We start from the raw sequence: 19,549 nt of genomic DNA, 5'->3' as shown, positions 1-19,549 counted from the left end.
ACAATTCAATAATAGCCTCATTATAACAATACCAATTTATAATACAATTATTAATACCAATCATTTGAATACTGAATTATATAATTTTGATAATGTAGCCTCCCGCGTGCTAGGGTTGATGGCTTGATTATTTGCTTTATTTCTGTGTTCCAAAATCTTATTAATTTCCATTACATTCCAGTCATCATAATAATCCCTTATACAACAACTGCAATATTAATAACTTCTGTTCGTGTGGAGCTGTTCGATTGATTTGAAAAAATGGCTTGCCCTCCAGTCAGTAGGCAATAGTAAATGTCACTTCCGTTAGACACATACTTCATCTTGTAACCAGAGACTCTCTGGTTTACACATTTGAAAGTGATAACGGGCTGTTTAAAGTATAAAACCACAGTTAATTTTCCCTGTCACTTTATGTCACATTAGTTCACATATTAAGCTATTAGTCATTCATTAAGTGACCTACTTGCATATGACCCAGCCTTCCAGGTCTCATAAAAACATAGTTTTTGAAATGGTTGTATCTATTACATTGTAGTAGCACCTGTGGATTTAGTGTGGTGCTAGTAAGCTAACCTCTCGTTCTTCTTTTATGTAGCCTCATGCAGGGGCCTGTGTGTGTAACATGAGCTGTTTACAGCAGCTGACAGGCTGCCTTGTGCACTGCAAATTCATTAAAATTTCATATTCATCTATAATGCAGACCTTCAGTTCATGATCTATCTTGTTAATGATCAAGTAGAACTTGAGAGTGAATCTAACAAGAAGAGGGGAGAATCAATATTTTTTGCCCCCAGTACTGTATTTTTCAGTTCATGTGAACAAAAATGGTGAATAAAGTCCCAGAAGCAAAGCCTTTGGAAAAGTCTGTATCTTTTGATAGTGGAATTAATTTTCACTCTTTAAACTGGACTTTTAAAGATCTGCTTTCTGTCTGCAGACCTCAGGATGCACATGGACCTGAATTGATATTACCTGCAAGCATTGAATTCAGGGAAAGCTGTAAGTATTAACATTTCAAACAAAATCTGGTTAGGTGTGACATTTTTTTATTAACAATTTTTATTTCATTCTTATAGATAACTTCAAATATGCAAGCAGTTCAAAAAGTTACAGTGGTCACATTTTCTCCTCAGTCCCAGTCATACTCCTTACAAAAGCCAGTGAAATGCTACAAAGTGTAATAGTTGTTAAAGGTTATAGCTATCAATCCTATGCCTTTCCCATGGGACCACAAAGTAGAAGTAAGAGATGAAGTCAGAAATAGAAGCAGCTCTCGCGCTAAATAAAGGCACTGGTTTTATCAAGAATTTTAAACTACTTTGGAAGTTTAACTGCTTAGGTATTACTAAGTAAACTTGTAAACTACTTAGGTTTTACTAAAATCAACCGGTATATAAATTTTGTTGAAAATAATAATTTAAAAAAATTAAGAGAAAAAAATCCTGAAGTTGTATATTTGCAGAGCCATTTGCAGAGGTTCCTTTATGTACCTTCAAAATATTTCTACACCCTCCCCCAAAGGTTACAAGAATCACTCCCAGGTATTTTTCTTAGTTCAGATAAGTCACACTTTCTTTGGCATAAAGATCTCAACCTATTAAAAAGTTAGCCTCATGCAAATCAGTATACTGTAGTGGTCCGTTTTCTTCAGTGGCCTGCTCTGCAAATTACAGCAACATCTGGCCACTCTACACTTCTCAGTAGGCCAGTGTGTTCTATATGGACTGCCCTGCAAGACAATTTAAGATAATCAACTGATCCAAAATATAGCAGCCAGATTACTGGTTGGGGTTCATATAACCCCTGTTTTGAAATAGCTGCACTAGTTGCCACTTTGTTTCCAAACCCAATTCAAGGTGTTCACATTGCAGTTTAAAGCAATAAACAACTTAGGCCCCAAGTATCTGCAAAACCATCTTCAGAGGTCTTTGGATATGCAGAGAGAGCTCTCAGAACTTCTTGCTACCCTTAGAAATGGAGGGTATGATGTCCCAGGAGAGTGCCTTCTCTGTAGCAGCCCCTGAATTGTGGACCTTCCTCCCCACAGAAATGTGTCCAGCATCTTCCTTGTACACCTTTTGCTGTATGTTGAAGATGCACCTCTTTACCTTGGCCTTTGACAGTTAAGGTATTTTGTACTGAGGGACCAACCTCTTTTGCTGAATCTATATTGTTCTGTTCCACTTGGAACAGTTTTATGTGTTTTATAATTGAAATGATTTAAGCTGTTTATATAATTGTATATTCTGTGACCCACCCTGGGACTTGGTGGTGAAGGGCACGGAATAAACCTTGCTTTATTTAATAGAACAAGTTACGAATTCATCTGATCTTGGTTTATCTTGTTTTTGCAGCTGAAGATTCCTTTTTGTCTGCCATTATAAATTACACCAATAGCTCAACAGTTCATTTTAAGCTGTCTCCTACATATGTTTTGTATATGGCATGTCGGTATGTATTGTCAAGCCAGTACAGACCTGACATCAGTCCTGCTGAACGTACTCACAAAGTCATTGCAATAGTCAACAAGATGGTGAGCATGATGGAAGGAGTTATACAGGTGAGCTGCAGTTTTAAGAGAATTTCTGTGAATACATTTTCATAGCTTAATTTTTTTTATTCCAAAAATAAATACTTCGCTTTTAGCAGGATTGTTTAACTTGATAGCTGTGGCTGCAATCACATAGCCAATATGATAATGGATATCACAGGGCAGTTTAGAAATACCACACAAAATGATTTCAATTGCAGTGTAAAACAAACAAACAAAAAACTAATCAAGGTCCTCTAAAACAAAAATAAGATCAGTAACAGGATTCTCTTACTTGCGTATAGATCTTTATGTCAGATATTGGAACAAGAGATTCAGATAATCATGGTTTTAGAAAACTAGAAAGCACCTGTATTTAAGCATTTTAATTGGCATTTAGCTAGGTTCTACTCAGAGTAAATTAATAAACCTTAGTCTCTTCCATTAACTTCCATTGGTCTACTCTTGCGTAGGACTGGTGTCGTACACCAACCTTTAGGTTTCATTTGTTGCCTAAGTCCATTAATTTCAATAGGTTTAATCTGAGTAGGACTCAGATTGGGTAACATTCTTTGCCAGCATGGGTCTTGAGCTCAAAATTTGGTTCCATGCTGTTGTCTACAGGAGGGGTAGTCAACATGATGCTTTCAGGTAGTGGTGGACTACAACTCCAGTCATCCCTGACCACCATACATACAGGCTAGAGTTGGAGTCCAGCAACATTTGGAAGGCCCCACATTGGCTACACCTCTTTTTTATGTATTGAATCCAGAATTCTCATGGGTGGAGCTCTGTTGGAGGAAGACACTTTTTATGGAATCCTCCTTCCCCTTGCAGCCTTGTGTATGCCTTGTAAACTACTGTGAATAGTTAAGAAAACCTCCGTGTGGGAAGTGGCATGTGGATTGCAGGGGAGGCTCCTCTGGTTCACAATTACTTTTAGGAACAGAAAGAGTTCGGAACATGGAGGGGGAACTGGATCCAACCCACTGTCTCCTATATATGCTCATTTATGCATTCATATTAAAAACAGTTATTGTTTTTTGAATGATTGTAAGTAATTATATTTAAAAGAAATTCAGGTGTTCAACTGCAAATAGCTTGCTCGTCACTCAGTTTTTATTTTTGGTACACGTGGTGCCAAAATGAGCAGCAGCAGCATCACTCAGGGTTTTTATTTTTTAGTTTTTTGTGTCCAAGATTTAATTTTTCAATTAAAACATACTTGTCTGTGAAAGCAATTCATTTATTATGGCTCCACTTGTATTTTCCTTTAAATGGTCCTATTTCTGTCTTCACCTGTCTCCCTGTTATGTTAGTAGTGCTATAGATTTGGCACGCAGTTCTGCCTGTCCTACACTCTCTGAATAATATGGAGATCTATCCCATTGAAGCCAGTAGAACCTTCCTGGCAGCAGCAGCGATTGAGGGTTGTATGGGGCAGTAGCAGCACCTTCCTGGTGGTGGTGGTCTTGTGCACTGGTATGCGGCAGGGCAGTGGTGAGGTCAGGGGAGTTCTGGGCTGGTGTCATCAGCATCTCACAGGTGCGTGTACCTACAAGACACTAATGTCAACCTGGAATGCCCTCAGTCCATCCCTGTTGTGAGTGCAGTGCTGCTGGGAGGTAGGATTCCCTCTTCCAAGCAACATGCTACTGCTGCCTCCTGGCACTAGGCTATAACTCTTCCAGAAAGTCTATTGTGCCACACCATGCATTTTGAGGCAGACAATTCCACACCTTCCTTTACAAGACTGTAGCATCTAGGTTTCTTGGAATGGCGGTCCCTACCATCATTTAGCAATTTTGAGTGCATATCTGCAAATCTCACAGTAGATTGTGGAATAGTTTATGATAGATTGAATGTTATCAGTTTGGCTTTGATTGCAAAAATCTGATCAGCCCTTTATTGAACAGAAATGTAATACAAAACATAATTATTTTAAGTACAAAAATATACACCTATCATATTCCCTTTGGCCTCTGTTAAATTTAGGCTGTAATTCTATATTCCTACATGGGAGTAAGCTCCAATGAATACAGTAGTAATTATTTGTGAGTAAACATGCATAGGTTGCGCTGTATAGTTTTCTACCTGATCTTTGCATGCAAATTCTATAGTTTCCATGGAGCTTGAGCCAAACTTTTATTATAATTATGTTTATGCTTCCCTTCAATCATATGGTAAAATAGAAGGAAGAACTTAGGAATTTCAATTAATCACTGGAGTTCTGTTTGCAGAGACCTTCCTAGATAGTAATTCAAGTAATTAGATTCAAAGCATTTTTAAAAGAAGCTATTGTACAAGCAGTATCTATCTCAGTGAAAATCCAGAAAAGACAGCCAATTTTTCAGGTTTTTGTGGGTGATGTAATCAAACACATATTGAGGGTGTACATATATCCAAACTTAGAAAAGAGATTCATGATACAACACACTATGAGAGTCCATTAAGAAGCACTGTAAGATTATTTAACAAATTTTGTAAGAAGAGTGTAGGTATCAGATGGATTAATTGTCACTGCACAAATTCTAGTGGCGAAATTACTGGAGATAAAACAGTCACAACCATAGAAGAGTGCTCTTAAACTGGCATTTCTACTAGTTCTGTTTAGTATATGAAAACTGAACTGACCTGGCTACACTGCTACAATGTCTGGCAGTCTGCTGTAAAGCTGCCTTCTCATGGAAAGGAAAGGCTCTGTTGTCTTCAGTGGAGCAGATCTCCATGTTACTCTTTGCAGGATTGCACAAAGTTTTCTCAGTTGTATCACATCTGGTGGTGAAATGTTTGAATGTGACTGAGCATAAGTCTTGTGCCTTCATATTTAGTGTTTGATTTCGAAAACTACCATGAATGTTCACAAGTTTCTTTCTTCTGTTTGATTTCCTTCGTTTTTCTCCAGGAGGTAGACCAGGTTGATCAGGTAGGATATATTGCTGGGAACTGATCCTAGCTGTGTTGGCTTAGCTCAGTTTCTCATGCTGCTTCCATGTAAAAATACAATATTTCTACAGCTGGATTGAACAGTTCATAACCCTCATTCAGCAGCTGGAACATGCAGTACTAAAATCCTTTTTTGACTGCGCAGCCTATCAGCATTCCATAATTTCTGCTTGACGCACTTCAGTATGGAGACATAATGACAAAAGTTCTTTTTCTTCCCTTTTTTTTGTTTTGTCTGTGGTTCTGTTCTTTGGATCTCATCTGAGGTTGCCTGGCCTAGCATTTGTGGTCGGGAAATGGTGAGATAGATCAGTACTCGATACTGAGTTGCTTGGTGTCAAAGCCAGTGGCTAGCAGTATCTGGGTGACAATGGGCATTAGTCAACATGTGCTTGCGCACATACAGATTACCAGATAATGCATACATCTAAGCTTTCTGCATTTCATGACAACATGCTAACTCCATTTCACAAATGGCATTTGGAATATTTAATAATTTATCATTAAAATATCACTTGTAATTTGAAGCAATTGCAAGATGTCCAGCATATATTACTTACAGTTTCATAGAAATTCTTTGCAAATATCTGGTAACTGAGTTATATTTGGTAATATGGAGGGGGTACTGGTCTATCTAAACAGAGCCTTTTGATAATGAATGCAAGCTGAATTGCCAGAGGAAGGCTTCCTTTTGATGTTTACACGACTTTTCGAAAAATATTTTCAGAAACAGAAGAATATTGCAGGGTCACTTGCTTTCTGGATGGCAAATGCATCTGAGCTGCTAAACTTCATTAAGCAGGATCGAGAGCTTAGCCGAATCACCTTAGATGCGCAAGATGTTTTGGCACACCTAGTTCAAATGGCATTCAAGTAAGATAATCAGATTTCTGTATATAGTACGTTCATCAAGTTTTTCCTTATTCAGGAAGAGTTATACATTCTTATTTCCAAATGCCTTTAAAAGCAGATATCTAGTGTTATCCAATATTAGTCATACCCAGAGTAAGCTCATTGAAATCAATGAACTTTATTGCACTTATTTCAGTGGGTCTACTCAGAGTATAATTAATTGGCTATCACCAGTGTTTTTATTTTTTAAAAAATGAAAGTTGGTTAATTCATTTGTTTATTATATCTGTTAGGTGCTTTATCTACTGGTGCATTGTGCATCTTATTATGCTCTAAGTGAGGAGGAGTTCATCCTTATACTTGGGCACAGTAAAAATTCTGAAGATTCTTTATTAGAATTAATTTAGATTAAGAGTGAAATGTACAAGCGACCTGCGTAATTAGAAGTCAAAAAATAAACTCCTTTTGTTATTTTTCCAGATTCAAGCAATCTGTGTTGTGTAATTGAGCTAGTAGATTATATTTTAGGATTCCACTGGAAAGGGGGGGTAATGTGACACCCCCCATCAAAACACATACCCCGCCTTTTTCCTTAACAGTTTTGGGTTGAATCCGGAGGAAGTCACATTGTAGTCCCACTGAAATCTGTGGGACAAGTTAGTCATCACTAGCTTAAGTCTTATTGTAACTATTTCCAGTGTCAGTTGCAACAAAACAATAAAGTGCCATAAGATTGTTGTTTATCTCAGTTCTTCTCCTAACATCCACTGGGTACAATCCCATAAAAATCATAGTCAGTTTCAAAATATAACAGGAATTGACTTGGCACAGTTTGGTATTTTTAATTCAGTATTAGTGCAGCAATATTTCTTAATGCATCTGTTTCTTGGAAAATTGCTCAGGAAGCTTGGTGAATAATAGATAGTGAGGATGCAGTCCTAAGCACACTGAGGAGCAAGGCCTGGTAAACTCAGTGGGACACTGAGATATGTGCAGGATTGTCCTGAGAGTTGAATTGTTGACACTTAGGTAAATTCATTTTTTCCATGGCTGCAGGTTTTCATCAGCCTAATTTCTATGTTCATGAATCTAAATATTCTTTAAATGGGTGGAAGCCTTAATATTACTATTTATACAAATTTTTTTTTCCAGATATTTGGTTCATTGTCTTCAGTCAGAGCTTAACAACTACATGCCTGCATTTCTTGATGATCCAGAAGAAAATAATCCTCAAAGGCCTAAAATAGGTTAGATCACTTTATGATATAATGTACTGAGCATAAGGTCAACTGTCATGAGAGGAACATGGTGGGAGACCTTATATATTGCAGGGAAATGCAATGTCTTTTTGCACGTACAATAAGACGTACTGTACTTTGTGAGGAGTTCCTCATCAGCAAGCTGCATGGCAGCCATTGACATCTAATCCACCTTTCCCGATATTGTATGTTAGAATGTAACCGTGCGTGTATTTGTGTGTAATAATACATTATTTGTGTGTAATAATGCATGACCCTTCCCACTTGGATAACTCCAGTAACTGCCCTAGGCAGTTTCTTTAAGCCATGTACTGTGGCAGTGCCCAACAATATAAATATAATATTTGTTCTAAAGACATTACCAATTATGCATATCTATTGGACCCATTAACCATTTACTGTGGTACCTTGGTTGTCAAACTTGATCCGTTCCGGGAGTTCGTTCAAAAACCAAGGCGCAGCTTCCGATTGGCTTCAGAAGCTTCCTGCATTCAATCAGAAGCCGTGTCAGATGTTCGGCTTCTGAAAAATGTTCACAAACTGGAACACTCACGTCCGGGTTTGCAGCGTTCGGGAGCTGTTTGGACCCAAGGTACCACTGTACCCAAGCTGTTTGACAACCAAGGTACCACTGTATAAAAATTCTAGAAAAGTAAGGTGCAGACAAGTAACCTTGAATTTATTGTAAATTTTCTATGTGCATTCATGCTGCAAATAAGAAGAATGCTCCTCCTCCTATGCTTAAGGACTGGCTTGTCTGGAAGGAATCTGTGAAATAGCTGACATTATATAATGCACAAATTATTATACCCCTTCTTGAACCTAAAAACAAGTTTGTCCACCCTCACATTCTCTTAATTTACTGATGAAGATTGACATTACCTTTGTTTCTCCTTTTTCTTTGGTTTTCCTATGACAGTTGCTGCTTTTTACTATATGCATCGGGAAATTAAAAAAAAAAAATGGAGCACAAGTATTACTTCATTATGCAGATAAATACATCATTGTTATTAATGTCTTCCAGTCATAATGTAATATTTAACACTGAGTAACTTAACAGAGAAGGGACACGGGTGGTGCTGTGGGTAAAACCTCAGTGCCTAGGACCTGCTGATCGTATGGTTGGCGGTTCGAATCCCCACGGCGGGGTGAGCTCCCGTCTTTTGGTCCCAGCTCCTGCCCACCTAGCAGTTCGAAAGCACCCCTAAGTGCAAGTAGATAAATAGGTACCGCTTTATAGAAGGAAGGTAAATGGCATTTCCGTGTGCTGCGCTGGTGCTGGCTCGCCAGAGCAGCTTTGTCACGCTGGCCACGTGACCCGGAAGTGTCTCCGGACAGCGCTGGCCCCCGGCCTCTTAAGTGAGATGGGCGCACAACCCTAGAGTCGGACACGACTGGCCCGTACGGGCAGGGGTACCTTTACCTTTAACTTAACAGAGTACCTCAACCTGGAATGCATAGCTGAGTAAACTATTGTATTTTTGCTTTTAGATGACGTCTTGCATACGCTGACTGGAGCCATGTCCCTTCTGCGGCGATGTAGAGTGAACGCCGCACTAACCATACAGCTCTTTTCCCAGCTGTTCCACTTTATCAACATGTGGCTTTTTAATCGATTGGTTACTGATCCAGATTCAGGATTGTGTTCACATTACTGGGGAGCCATCATCCGGCAGCAGCTGGGGCACATTGAAGCTTGGGCAGAAAAACAGGGCTTGGAACTGGCTGCTGATTGTCATCTCAGTAGGATAGTACAAGTAGGTATTTGGTAGTAATAGGAAAAATAAGTGCTTACCTTGCATGATCTTGGAAGATTTTCCTCTACTAATTTAACAATGGAAATTCAGACTTAGCCACCTGTATGAAGTCATATGAAACCAGTGTCTGCAAAGTAGGGTTGGGGTGTACAGTTGCTTAATTGCTTCAGTGTGGTTTTCCTCAGAGAGGTCTGTTTTCTTGCCATACTGAGGAGAGCTGTTTTGTACCAACTGCCTTATTTTTTAAAACCTGTGCTAAGAGTTTCAAACACAAAATGTGTACTCATTCAAGAGCAGGGTTCCACTCCCCAATTTGGTGTGTAGGGTCCACTGTCATGTTTCTTAATAAAATAAAGGTGATTCTACTAATTGTGCTTCTTTTTCAGGCAACTACTTTACTTACTATGGATAAGTATTCACGTGAAGACATTCCAAATATCAACAGTACCTGCTTTAAACTCAATTCTCTACAACTGCATGCCTTGCTACAAAATTATCATTGTGCCCCAGATGAGCCATTTATTCCAACAGTGAGTTAATCTTGGCATTCATTCATTCATTTATTTATTTATAACATAATTTCCCTATAAATTTTTATATAGTGAATGTTACGGGGTAGCGTATGAAAACAATAATGAAATAAATAAAAAGTTTGAGACATCGGAACCCCATTTTTAAAATAGTGATAGTAATTATTTGCTTGAGTAGCCTATTCTGTCTCACATAGAAAAGGAAGAAAATACAGGCACCGCCCGTTTTTCATGGGGGTTGTGTTCCAGGTCATTGTGTATGACAGTGCTCTGCCCCATTACACCCCCTTTTCCATCCATTTCCAGGTTGCTGCAGTCCTCGCATGCACAATCACATATCAATTGGATGCACATAAATCTGCTTCATTGTTTTGAGTATCAACAGATAGCTTAATGATGCATTTTCAGTGCTCTTGGACTTACTTGTGCTTCCAATTTTGGGACACATTGCAGTATGCTATTTATGAAACTTTCTTATTTTTCTTAGGAATACATCTGTGGAGTAGCTTGCTAGAAGTTCTTGAATTGTAGGTGGGAGGGTGGCGAGAGCAAAAAAACTATTAGTGCTAAATAGTCAAACTGTAGGTTAAAAACCTAACTTCATTATTTTTCCTGCTTTTCAAAATAGAGATTTAATCAAATATGTAACATCCAGTATAAATCAATTTCTTCCTATTGCAAAAATGAATGCCTGCAATTCTTGTTTTGGTATCAGTATAATAATCCCCTTTGTATTACTCGTTGATCACAGATGTTTAATATATTTCTAATAATTTGAAGAATTTCATTTAAAGGGCACCTGCGGGTGGGGTGGGATGAAACTAAAGTTAAAGCTCACAGCTACAGTTAAACGAAAGCTTTTGCCTCTTGTATCTGCTTCAGACAACATCAACCTAAACATATCACATACATCTTTTGCATTTGCTAATTTGGGCTGGCTAAAGTATAAAATGAAAACTTTATATTATTGGATTCTCATGTACAGCATTATTTACTCTCCCCCCCCCCCCCCGCTAAACTAGGAGTTAATAGAAAATGTTGTAGCAGTGGCAGAAAACACCGCAGATGAGCTGGCTCGAAGTGATGGTAGAGAAGTACAGTTAGAAGAGGACCCTGATCTACAGCTACCCTTTCTTCTGCCAGAAGATGGTTACTCATGTGATGTTGTCAGAAACATCCCAAATGGGCTGCAAGAATTTTTAGATCCACTTTGCCAAAGAGGTTAGTCCTTTCAGTCTTGTACTGGGACAAAAAATGCTTCCTCTGCTGTAGTTCAGCTAAGAAAAATTCATTGTGTCTTTAGATGTTTGGAAATCTCTTCTTGCCATTGTTTTTTATGCAGGATTTCAGCAACTTTTGTTGCCATGGAGATTTTATTTGGGCATCCCTTAAATCAAGAAAAGGAGTGTCTTCTTTCCAGATTTGTATTATCATGTGATGCACATTCTGTGTTGCCTCCTTCATCTTTTAAAAGCACTTGTCACATTTATGATCAACACTGTTTTTAGTAATGAACCATTTGTTTGCATGGTTGTTTTTTTGTGGACTCTCAAATTACCTTTTTTTGTGGACTCTCAAATTACCTCTCAAATTGTCTCCCCCACCCTACCCCTTCTAGGTTTCTGCAGATTGACACCTCATCCACGTTCACCAGGAACTTGGACAATATATTTTGAAGGTGCAGATTATGAAAGTCATCTATTGCAAGATAATGCTGACCTGGCAAGTACTAGTCTTCTGGACATTATGGTAGAGGACATAAACTGTAGTTTAACCATATGCAATTTGTTATTTAGGGTGGTACTAGAGAGTTAAAATGCAGATGATTGAATTTACTATATTTTTCCTGCAGCATAGCATATTAGTGCTTTACTTAAGCTATTCAAAGTGTTTCATTTTGCAACGCAGAAGTAAGTTGAGAGCAGAATTACCCGTATCTGTATTAAAGTACCTAGAAGGAATTCTTACTGCTGTGCTCAGTGTCATGGAATACAGAGTTTAATCTGTGCTTTGTTTCTGTAGGCTCATCCGTTAAGGAAGGAACCTGAGATAATCACTGTGACACTAAAGAAACAAAATGGGATGGGTCTGAGCATTGTGGCTGCTAAGGTATGAATATATAAATATACTAGAAAACTCTGTCCTCCTGCCTGCTCCATTCACCCCCCCCCCAAGCAAGGCACATTACTTGCTGAATTGTCTGCCCTATCAATATGTTTTGTAGCCCTTTTTTCACCTTCACCCCCATGCCCATGCCTTCTCTCTGTAACCCTTCTCGCTCACAGACCACCCTCATCTTCCTTCACACGTTGCAACTACTAAGCACCCCTTTCACCTTCCACCCAATTTTGAAGTCTCTATTTCCTCCTGTTTTGCAGCTCCTTTTTGCCTCCCCCCCCCCACTTCTGCAGATAAATGTTACTGTAGAATTTTGAAGACTGCCAGCTGGTTCAGTTAGGGATGGTTAAGTGATGGATGTTGTACATATATGGTGTTTGCTTGTTAATAAAAAACTTGTACAGTACTAAATTACTGCATTGAATCTGTACATACATGGTACCAGGAGTGAGTAATATTTGAGGGCTCCTTTATTTCATTCACGAGGTAGCTGAGGAATGAAAGAGGGAGACAACAATGGAGAGACGTAAGCGGGGAAAGTGGTGATTTAAAGCAAGCCTTGAGTACTGTAAGAAGGGAGTTGAGAAAGGCTTTGTTGTGTTAGTTTTTTCATGTTGACCTCTGTGTTGTACCCATTTCCATTATTTCTCCTTGTTTTCCCCCCATTCCTCAGTGTTCCTCCCTTCAGATATCCCCCATTGTCTTAAACCATCCCTTTCCCCCCTCCCAGTGTCCCTCTCTTCTCGTTTTGATTTTGTCCATGATAGCCGTACAGTAAGTAACTGAATTGCATCTCATCCTATTGACTGAGGTGTGGGGAGTGAACAGGCAGCAGAGAGGCTCACCCTGATGACTAATGTGAATTATTGTGCCACCAGTTTCCAACCACCAGATGGTGCACTGTACCAGTATTGTAAAGCTGCCACATATTTAACAAATGTAAAGAGCTAGTTGGTAGGTGGCAGTGTTCTAAAACAGCATTTATATTTCAGGGAAGAAATTTTAAGATCTGTACTGTTGAATTCAATGATGATCTTGCATCATTTAAGCCAGAAGCAAGTGTTCTGCTATTAAGATACAAATGAACAGCTTGCTATGTCAGCACTGACCACTGTCATAAGTGACATTGCCTAGTTTGAAAGAGTCTCTGGCAGGAATACAGGTGTAGCAGCCTTCCTCGCCCCCTTCTGCAGTCATAATTCATCTTGAAAAGAATTAAACCTATTCAAGCTAGGTGGTTGCAAGAGGGAAATGACAATTTTTAATGGGACTAATCTGCGACCTCAGTGGTGGTATTTTAAAGTCTCTTTAAATGTATAGCATTTTTGACTATTAAGGACATGGTGCTTCTTGTTTCCAAAGTATTGTATCTTTGCTTGGTTGCAGAAGGGAAGAAAGAACTGGCTCTTCTGAGTGGTTTATATGTATTGAGTGTAAAAGAATGAGAGTGATCTTCGTAGCTTTATTATTAATCGTATTTTAGAAGATGTGCAAATATCTGGCAATTTTTAATTGGTGACTACTTCAGACTATTCTTATGCACCTTTAGTGATATTTTTGCTGACTGATTCATTTTTACTTAGGACATGGTTAGTTGCCCCAGAGTATGAATGTGGGCAGGGCTGTTTCTGGCAAGTGCAGGTCACAGGGCAAGTTTGCATACTAGAAATCTCTAGAGGGGAGATTTTCAACTTTTTAAGGCCTCTGGACAGATTTAGATTTTTGAGCAAGTGCTGTGGACATCACACCCTCTGGCCACTTCTTTTCTACCTTCCCTGAATCAGGAAATCACACAATCTATCCGGAGAGAGAGAGAGAGAGCGCGCGCGCACACACACTTCACTTTTTCAATGAATCTCTGTAAAAGTCATATTCAGTAGAAAAACACTTAGAGCAGAAAGAGGAAGTGAGAAAATACACCATTTTTCTAACTTTCTCCTTTGGCTCTGTATACTTTTCAAGGGAGAAAAAGAAAACCTACCTCATGGTGAAAGGGTTGCTGAATGGGAGGAAGGCCTCAGAGGCTTGGTGAGCCCTAGGGAAAGACCTCAAGGGCACCACTGTGTCCATGGTCACAATTCTGGCAACCTCCACTCCAGCGTTCCCTCTGGATGGTCATGGTTACTACCACTGCCACTCCCATGCCTCTTCCTCACCTCAACTCCCAAATTGTTTTGCCATTTTAACACAGCATCAGTGCTGGTGCACTTTCCTCCCCTTTACCTGAAGAAAGGGTTGCTTCCTCAGAAGCTAAGTAATCAGGGTAAGGTGGTCCAGGAAAGGGACTGTGTTGGTCATGTGTGTAGCCTCCCAAAGGATTGAGTTCCAGAGCAATTTGCTAGGGATGGTCCTGAATACCTATGCATGTCCAGATTACATTCACAAATTATCCGCAATAGGGATGCGTTCTTAAGCCTGCTTCCACATAAAGGTTGCATTCTCTGGATCCAGGCAAATAGAAAACTTCTGGTCATCTCATCTGTAATGGAGAAAGCAAAAGCCCCAAATATAGACTTTTAAACTTGTATGAGTTTCAGCTTCACATTATTGATGATTTTCATTTTTTTGAGGTGATAAAATCTTATATTGTTGCTGTTAACATCTTATGGTGTTGTGAAATAGCCAGTTGTCTTATCAGTGGTAGTCTCACCTCTTGACTAGAGTGCTGGCTTGACAGATCCCTGGAGCCATGACCCAGAATTAGTTCTAGGAATAGCCCGAGGTAAATCAGTATAAATTAGTTTCTAGAGGAATTTAGTGATTCCCTAGGAACTTCAAATTATCTGATAGGCATGGTTCCAGAGGGCAAACAGAAACCATTCACCTTTTGCCAAGAGATTGGGACTTCCAGTTCAAATCTTGTCTGTGTTTTCCAGGAGATGTAGTAATAATCCTTCTAGCTGTTAGCATGTAGTTAGGAACATGAGCTGTTCTCTGTGATAGTAGCAGTGAGCATAGCCACACTGGCTTGAAAAGGCAATAGCCACGTTTCCAGTACCGCATTAGGAACAGAATAAATTACCTACCATTGATGTAATGGTTTCCAGTAGTGGTCTTGCTGATGCTTCATTTCTGTTGCAAGACTTTTCTATAGCAGGAGTACTTTTTTGGTGGTAGTGGCTGGATTGCTCAGGGGGTCAGGGGGGCAGTAATACTAAGAGACTAAGGGCAGAATTTAGTGCTCTAAGCCTGAAAGATGTTTCGATGTTAAATGCTGCCTGACTTCCAACCACACTGTGGTTACATTTTATGAAATCCAGATGATTTGGAAGCAGTGTGTGCATGCAGTTTACTTTAAAAATATATCACGGGGTGGGATGGGGAGTGAGGGGAGGGGTTAGCATACGACTTCTTCCCATCTGTGGGCCAGCACTTACTTCCTGTTTAATTTGGATTTTCTGTATCTTACTGAAAAGGCCGCCTTGATTTTTCTAGGCAGTGCCTATAGTTTAATAAAGCTCTTAATGATAAACTAAAGGCAGAGTAGCATAACTGATTGTGCAAAGAGTTGGAATATTGTATTGGTTGTAACTAGTGTTGATAAATGCTATGCTATATCAGTGTCCAGTTCGGAGCTGTCTTGCTGGGTGTTTTGGAAAATCTGGCAGACTGATGTTTGGGTTGTAGTAGAAGGCTGAGAAAGGATTGAAGAGTTGTATTTCTGGAGTTAAAATGTGGTTTTCTGTCGTTGGAAGAACAGAATCCTCGGTAAGTGTTCAAAAAGTGCTTTTCTATAAACGTTTAAAGTTGTCAGTGACTACTTCATTTGGCACTACTTGTTGCATGCAGCAGCTAAGTGATGTTCTTTTTAAAAGTTAGCACAATATTTTTTTTACCTTAAGCCAGTTCCTTTTCTGTGCTTTTTAATGACAAACATAGTGAGAGGTTTTAATCTACTGTAGTCTGTCAAGTGAACAATTGCTTCATTTACTATTGAAAGATTATGAATAATGTAAGATGTGCGCTTTTCCTTCTATCTATAATCCAGAAATATCTTTATAAATCTTGTGATTTTGCTGTGTGAAGAATGTTAAAACATGTTAAAATTGACATTCTAAATACTAACTGACTTCAATATATTTCTGTAGAGGTTCCTTTAGCTAATTTACATGTCATTTCAATTGCTCTAAGTATTGATATTGAACTACTTGACGGCATAATTGACCTAAACACAATCATGGTTGAAACACACATTTTTCTCTCAGTGCCAGTCCCCACTCTTCACAAGGAAAAGTCAAAACATTTGCTATAAAGCAGTGTTTTGTTTTTATGCCTGTACTTTGATATTGGAAAGGAAAACTCAATAACTCTTTCAAGTAATGATGGAGAAAATATCTGTTATCAATGACAATAATAAAAAGAAAATCATTGCACTAGGAAAGTGCAATACAGCATTAAACCACTGATTTATGTAAAAATGGATTTTTCAACAGTTTTCATCTAACCTTTAATGTATTGTTGATGTTCACAGTCCAACAGTTCTGCATACTTACAAGCAATCCTATGTATGTTTACTTAAAAGTAATATGTTGAAGTAATGATAGTAAAGTAAAGTAATGATAGCTGCATTTTGGATTGCAGCCTCAAGCACCTAATTCTTTTATGAATTGTAACTAATATAGCTACCGTTATTCTGGATTCCGAAGCTTATGTTAAGATGGGATAAAAGAAGAATGAAGCTTGAGTTGGAAGGGACCCTGAGGATCATCTAGTCCAACCCCCTGCAGGAATATGCAGCTGTCCCATATGGGGATCGAACCTGCAACCTTGGTGTTATCAGCACCATGCTCTCACCAACTTCAGCTTCCACTATTCAAATTTTCAAATAAGATTAGTGGCTGATATTGTCACATCATACTGTTTAGCAGTTTCTTGAAGAAAAATGTATAGAACGAATGGGAAAAGCTTTATATGATTCTCACTTTCTGTTCTGCTATGTCTCAGAAACAAGCTTTTATGAGAGCCACTATAGCCCAAATGGGGAAAGTAACTGGCCTGATTACAGTGTGAATTGAGTGCCTTTGATCCAGAGATCTATGAGCAGCGTTACACACTCAGAACACTCCCACTTGAATAAGGAGTATAGAAGAGAAGTGGTTTTCCCCAGTTGCCCTTTCCCTCACGGACTGTGAACATTTGTTCTGGAGGATCACAGTGAGAGAGGGAATTTGCAAAAAATCACAAACCACTTCCATGAGTGGGAGCCTCCACTGAATTGCAACTCGTTTCCATGAAAGGAAGGATTTGTAACATTTACAGGACATCAGGCTACTCTTCTCTGATACTTAAGAGATCACTCAGAGTTCTGTTTTCCACATGGAAATTTAAAAAATGGACAAAACTTACAAGTGCCCCTCTGACAGTTAGATGCACAGTCCCTTTCTACCTTCTATGTAGACAAAAGTTATGCAGCAAAGTGAGCATGCATATATAGCGGGGGAAGGTTCCTAGCTAGGGAAAGTCAATAGTCCAGTGGTTGAGCACATGCTTTGCATGCAAATAATCCCACATTCAATCCCCAGCATTTCCAGGTAGGGCTGTGGTGGAGTCTGCCTGAAGTTCCGCTGACAGTTGGGTGTCTACAGCATTGGGCTAAAGAGACCAGTGGTCTGACATACATATAGTACATATGGAACTATATGTATATGTATGCCTATACTTATACCACATGTATACATGTATGTATGGAAGTAAATTTGTTACAGATGAGTTCTCTTGCTTTAGAATCTATTTTAATACTTACAAAGTGTAGTAGTAGTAATAATAATAATAATAATAATAATAATAATAATAATTTATTATTTATACCCCGCCCATCTGGCTGGGCCTCCCCAGCCACTCTGGGCGGCTTCCATAGAAACCAAAAATACAGTAAAATATCACACGTTAAAAACTTCCCTGAACAGGGCTGCCTTAAGATGTCTTCTGAATGTCAGGTAGTTGTTTATCGCTTTGACATCTGCTGGAAGGGCGTTCCACAGGGCGGGCGCCACTACCAAGAAGGCCCTCTGCCTGGTTCCCTGTAGCTTTGCTTCTCGCAATGAGGGAACCGCCAGAAGGCCCTCAGTGCTGGACCTCAGCGTCCGGGCAGAATGATGGGGGTGGAGACGCTCCTTCAGGTATACTGGACCGAGGCCGTTTAGGGCTTTAAAGGTCAGCACCAACACTTTGAATTGTGCTCGGAAACGTACTGGGAGCCAATGTAGGTCTTTCAAGACCGGTGTTATATGGTTTAGGCGGCCGCCCCCAGTCACCAGTCTAGCTGCCGCATTCTGGATTAAAAGTGTTCTAAGTGCTGTATAGATATTAAAGATAAGATTAGTATATTGAGGGTTGGCACTAATAATACTACTACTACTACTAATAATAATAAATTTATTATTTATACCCTTCCACTCTGGGTGGCTCCCAACCGAATGTTAAAAACACAATACAGCATTAAACATTAAAAACTTCCCTAAACAGGGCTGCCTTCAGATGTCTTTTCAAAGTAAGATAGTTGCTTATTTCCTTGACATCTGATGGGAGGGTGTTCCACAGGGTAGGTGCCACTACTGAGAAGGCCCTCTGCCTGGTTCCCTGTAACTTCACTTTTCGCAGTGAGGTAACCTTCATAACATATATTTTATTGAAATCACCTGATGTGGGTAAAGCTTGGCTGCCCTATCATCAACTCACAATGTGTCTTCTGGAAGAAGGGCAGCATTGGTGTCCTGTCATAATTTTACAACTTCAAACAATTAGGCTTGACCAAGAATGCTATGCAAGATGCAACTAGTTCAAATCAAGGCACTTTTTACCTCACCTTCCGCAACTTCTTCCTTCTGCTTCACATTTCTTAACAAAGCCTTTGCTTCTGCCACACTTGTTGCGGTTTACGAAATCAAAGGCTCTGTTAAGGAATTTGAAGCAAAAGGAAGAAGCTGTGGGAAGTTGGTATTAATACTGGTTGCAAATGTTAGCACATACCATTCACAGAAGTATATTCTTGCATTTCAGCTTTAGAATAGCCATTGAACAATACAAATGCTATGCAACGCACATAAATTCAGCAGGGCTTCTGTTTAAGAAATTGCAAGCTAACAAAATAACCAGGGATATAGTGTGATGTAGCTGTTGAAGAGTCTGAATTAAGAATTGTCAGTCCTTGTTCACCTCACAGTTCAACTATGAACTTGCATTGTCTTGCCCTGGACCACCTAATATCTTCCCCTCAGTTCCTCTGCCCACCAGCCAATCAGTAATATAAGTATTGTGATACTGGCTGCCCTTGCAGAGATGGTCATAGAGGTCAGTGAGATGCTTATATCAAATAGTTTTATATTTTAGTTATCAGTGGGTAAATTGTTAAGCGAAACTGCAATATCATCACACTCCTATATTTCTATTTGTATAATAAAACAAAATGTAAAGAATGTCATCACACAGCCCCTGTTGGAGGATTTGTAGTTTTGCGTCCCAATCCTGAATGTGCATTAATTCGGGATGGGATAGGGGAGCAAATATGAAGTGATGGTTTAAAGCAACAGAAGTTTGAGTAAAGCAAGGTAGGAG

General features: G+C 39.2%; 1 protein-coding gene across 17 annotated transcripts in view; it reads left to right on the top strand.

Moving 5' to 3' along the window:
• The window catches only part of AFDN (afadin, adherens junction formation factor), a 92,782-nt gene that overhangs the window by 49,474 nt on the left and 23,759 nt on the right, over nt 1–19,549 (top strand). For 12 of the 17 annotated variants that reach the window (XM_079971318.1, XM_079971314.1, XM_079971315.1 and 9 more), the window contains 10 exons: nt 941–1,002; nt 2,358–2,563; nt 5,439–5,459; nt 6,207–6,352; nt 7,484–7,578; nt 9,082–9,347; nt 9,734–9,877; nt 10,900–11,098; nt 11,496–11,599; nt 11,900–11,986. In XM_079971318.1, the coding sequence (XP_079827444.1) occupies nt 941–1,002; nt 2,358–2,563; nt 5,439–5,459; nt 6,207–6,352; nt 7,484–7,578; nt 9,082–9,347; nt 9,734–9,877; nt 10,900–11,098; nt 11,496–11,599; nt 11,900–11,986 (1,330 nt within the window). The remainder of the gene's footprint in view (nt 1–940; nt 1,003–2,357; nt 2,564–5,438; nt 5,460–6,206; nt 6,353–7,483; nt 7,579–9,081; nt 9,348–9,733; nt 9,878–10,899; nt 11,099–11,495; nt 11,600–11,899; nt 11,987–19,549) is intronic. The other 5 variants (XM_079971319.1, XM_079971309.1, XM_079971313.1 and 2 more) reach the window with 1 other exon arrangement.

This window comes from Podarcis cretensis (assembly GCF_951804945.1).
Source record: "Podarcis cretensis genome assembly, chromosome: 3".
In the NCBI taxonomy this organism is placed as follows: Eukaryota; Metazoa; Chordata; class Lepidosauria; order Squamata; family Lacertidae; genus Podarcis; species Podarcis cretensis.
This window is presented reverse-complemented; position numbering and strand designations above follow the sequence as displayed.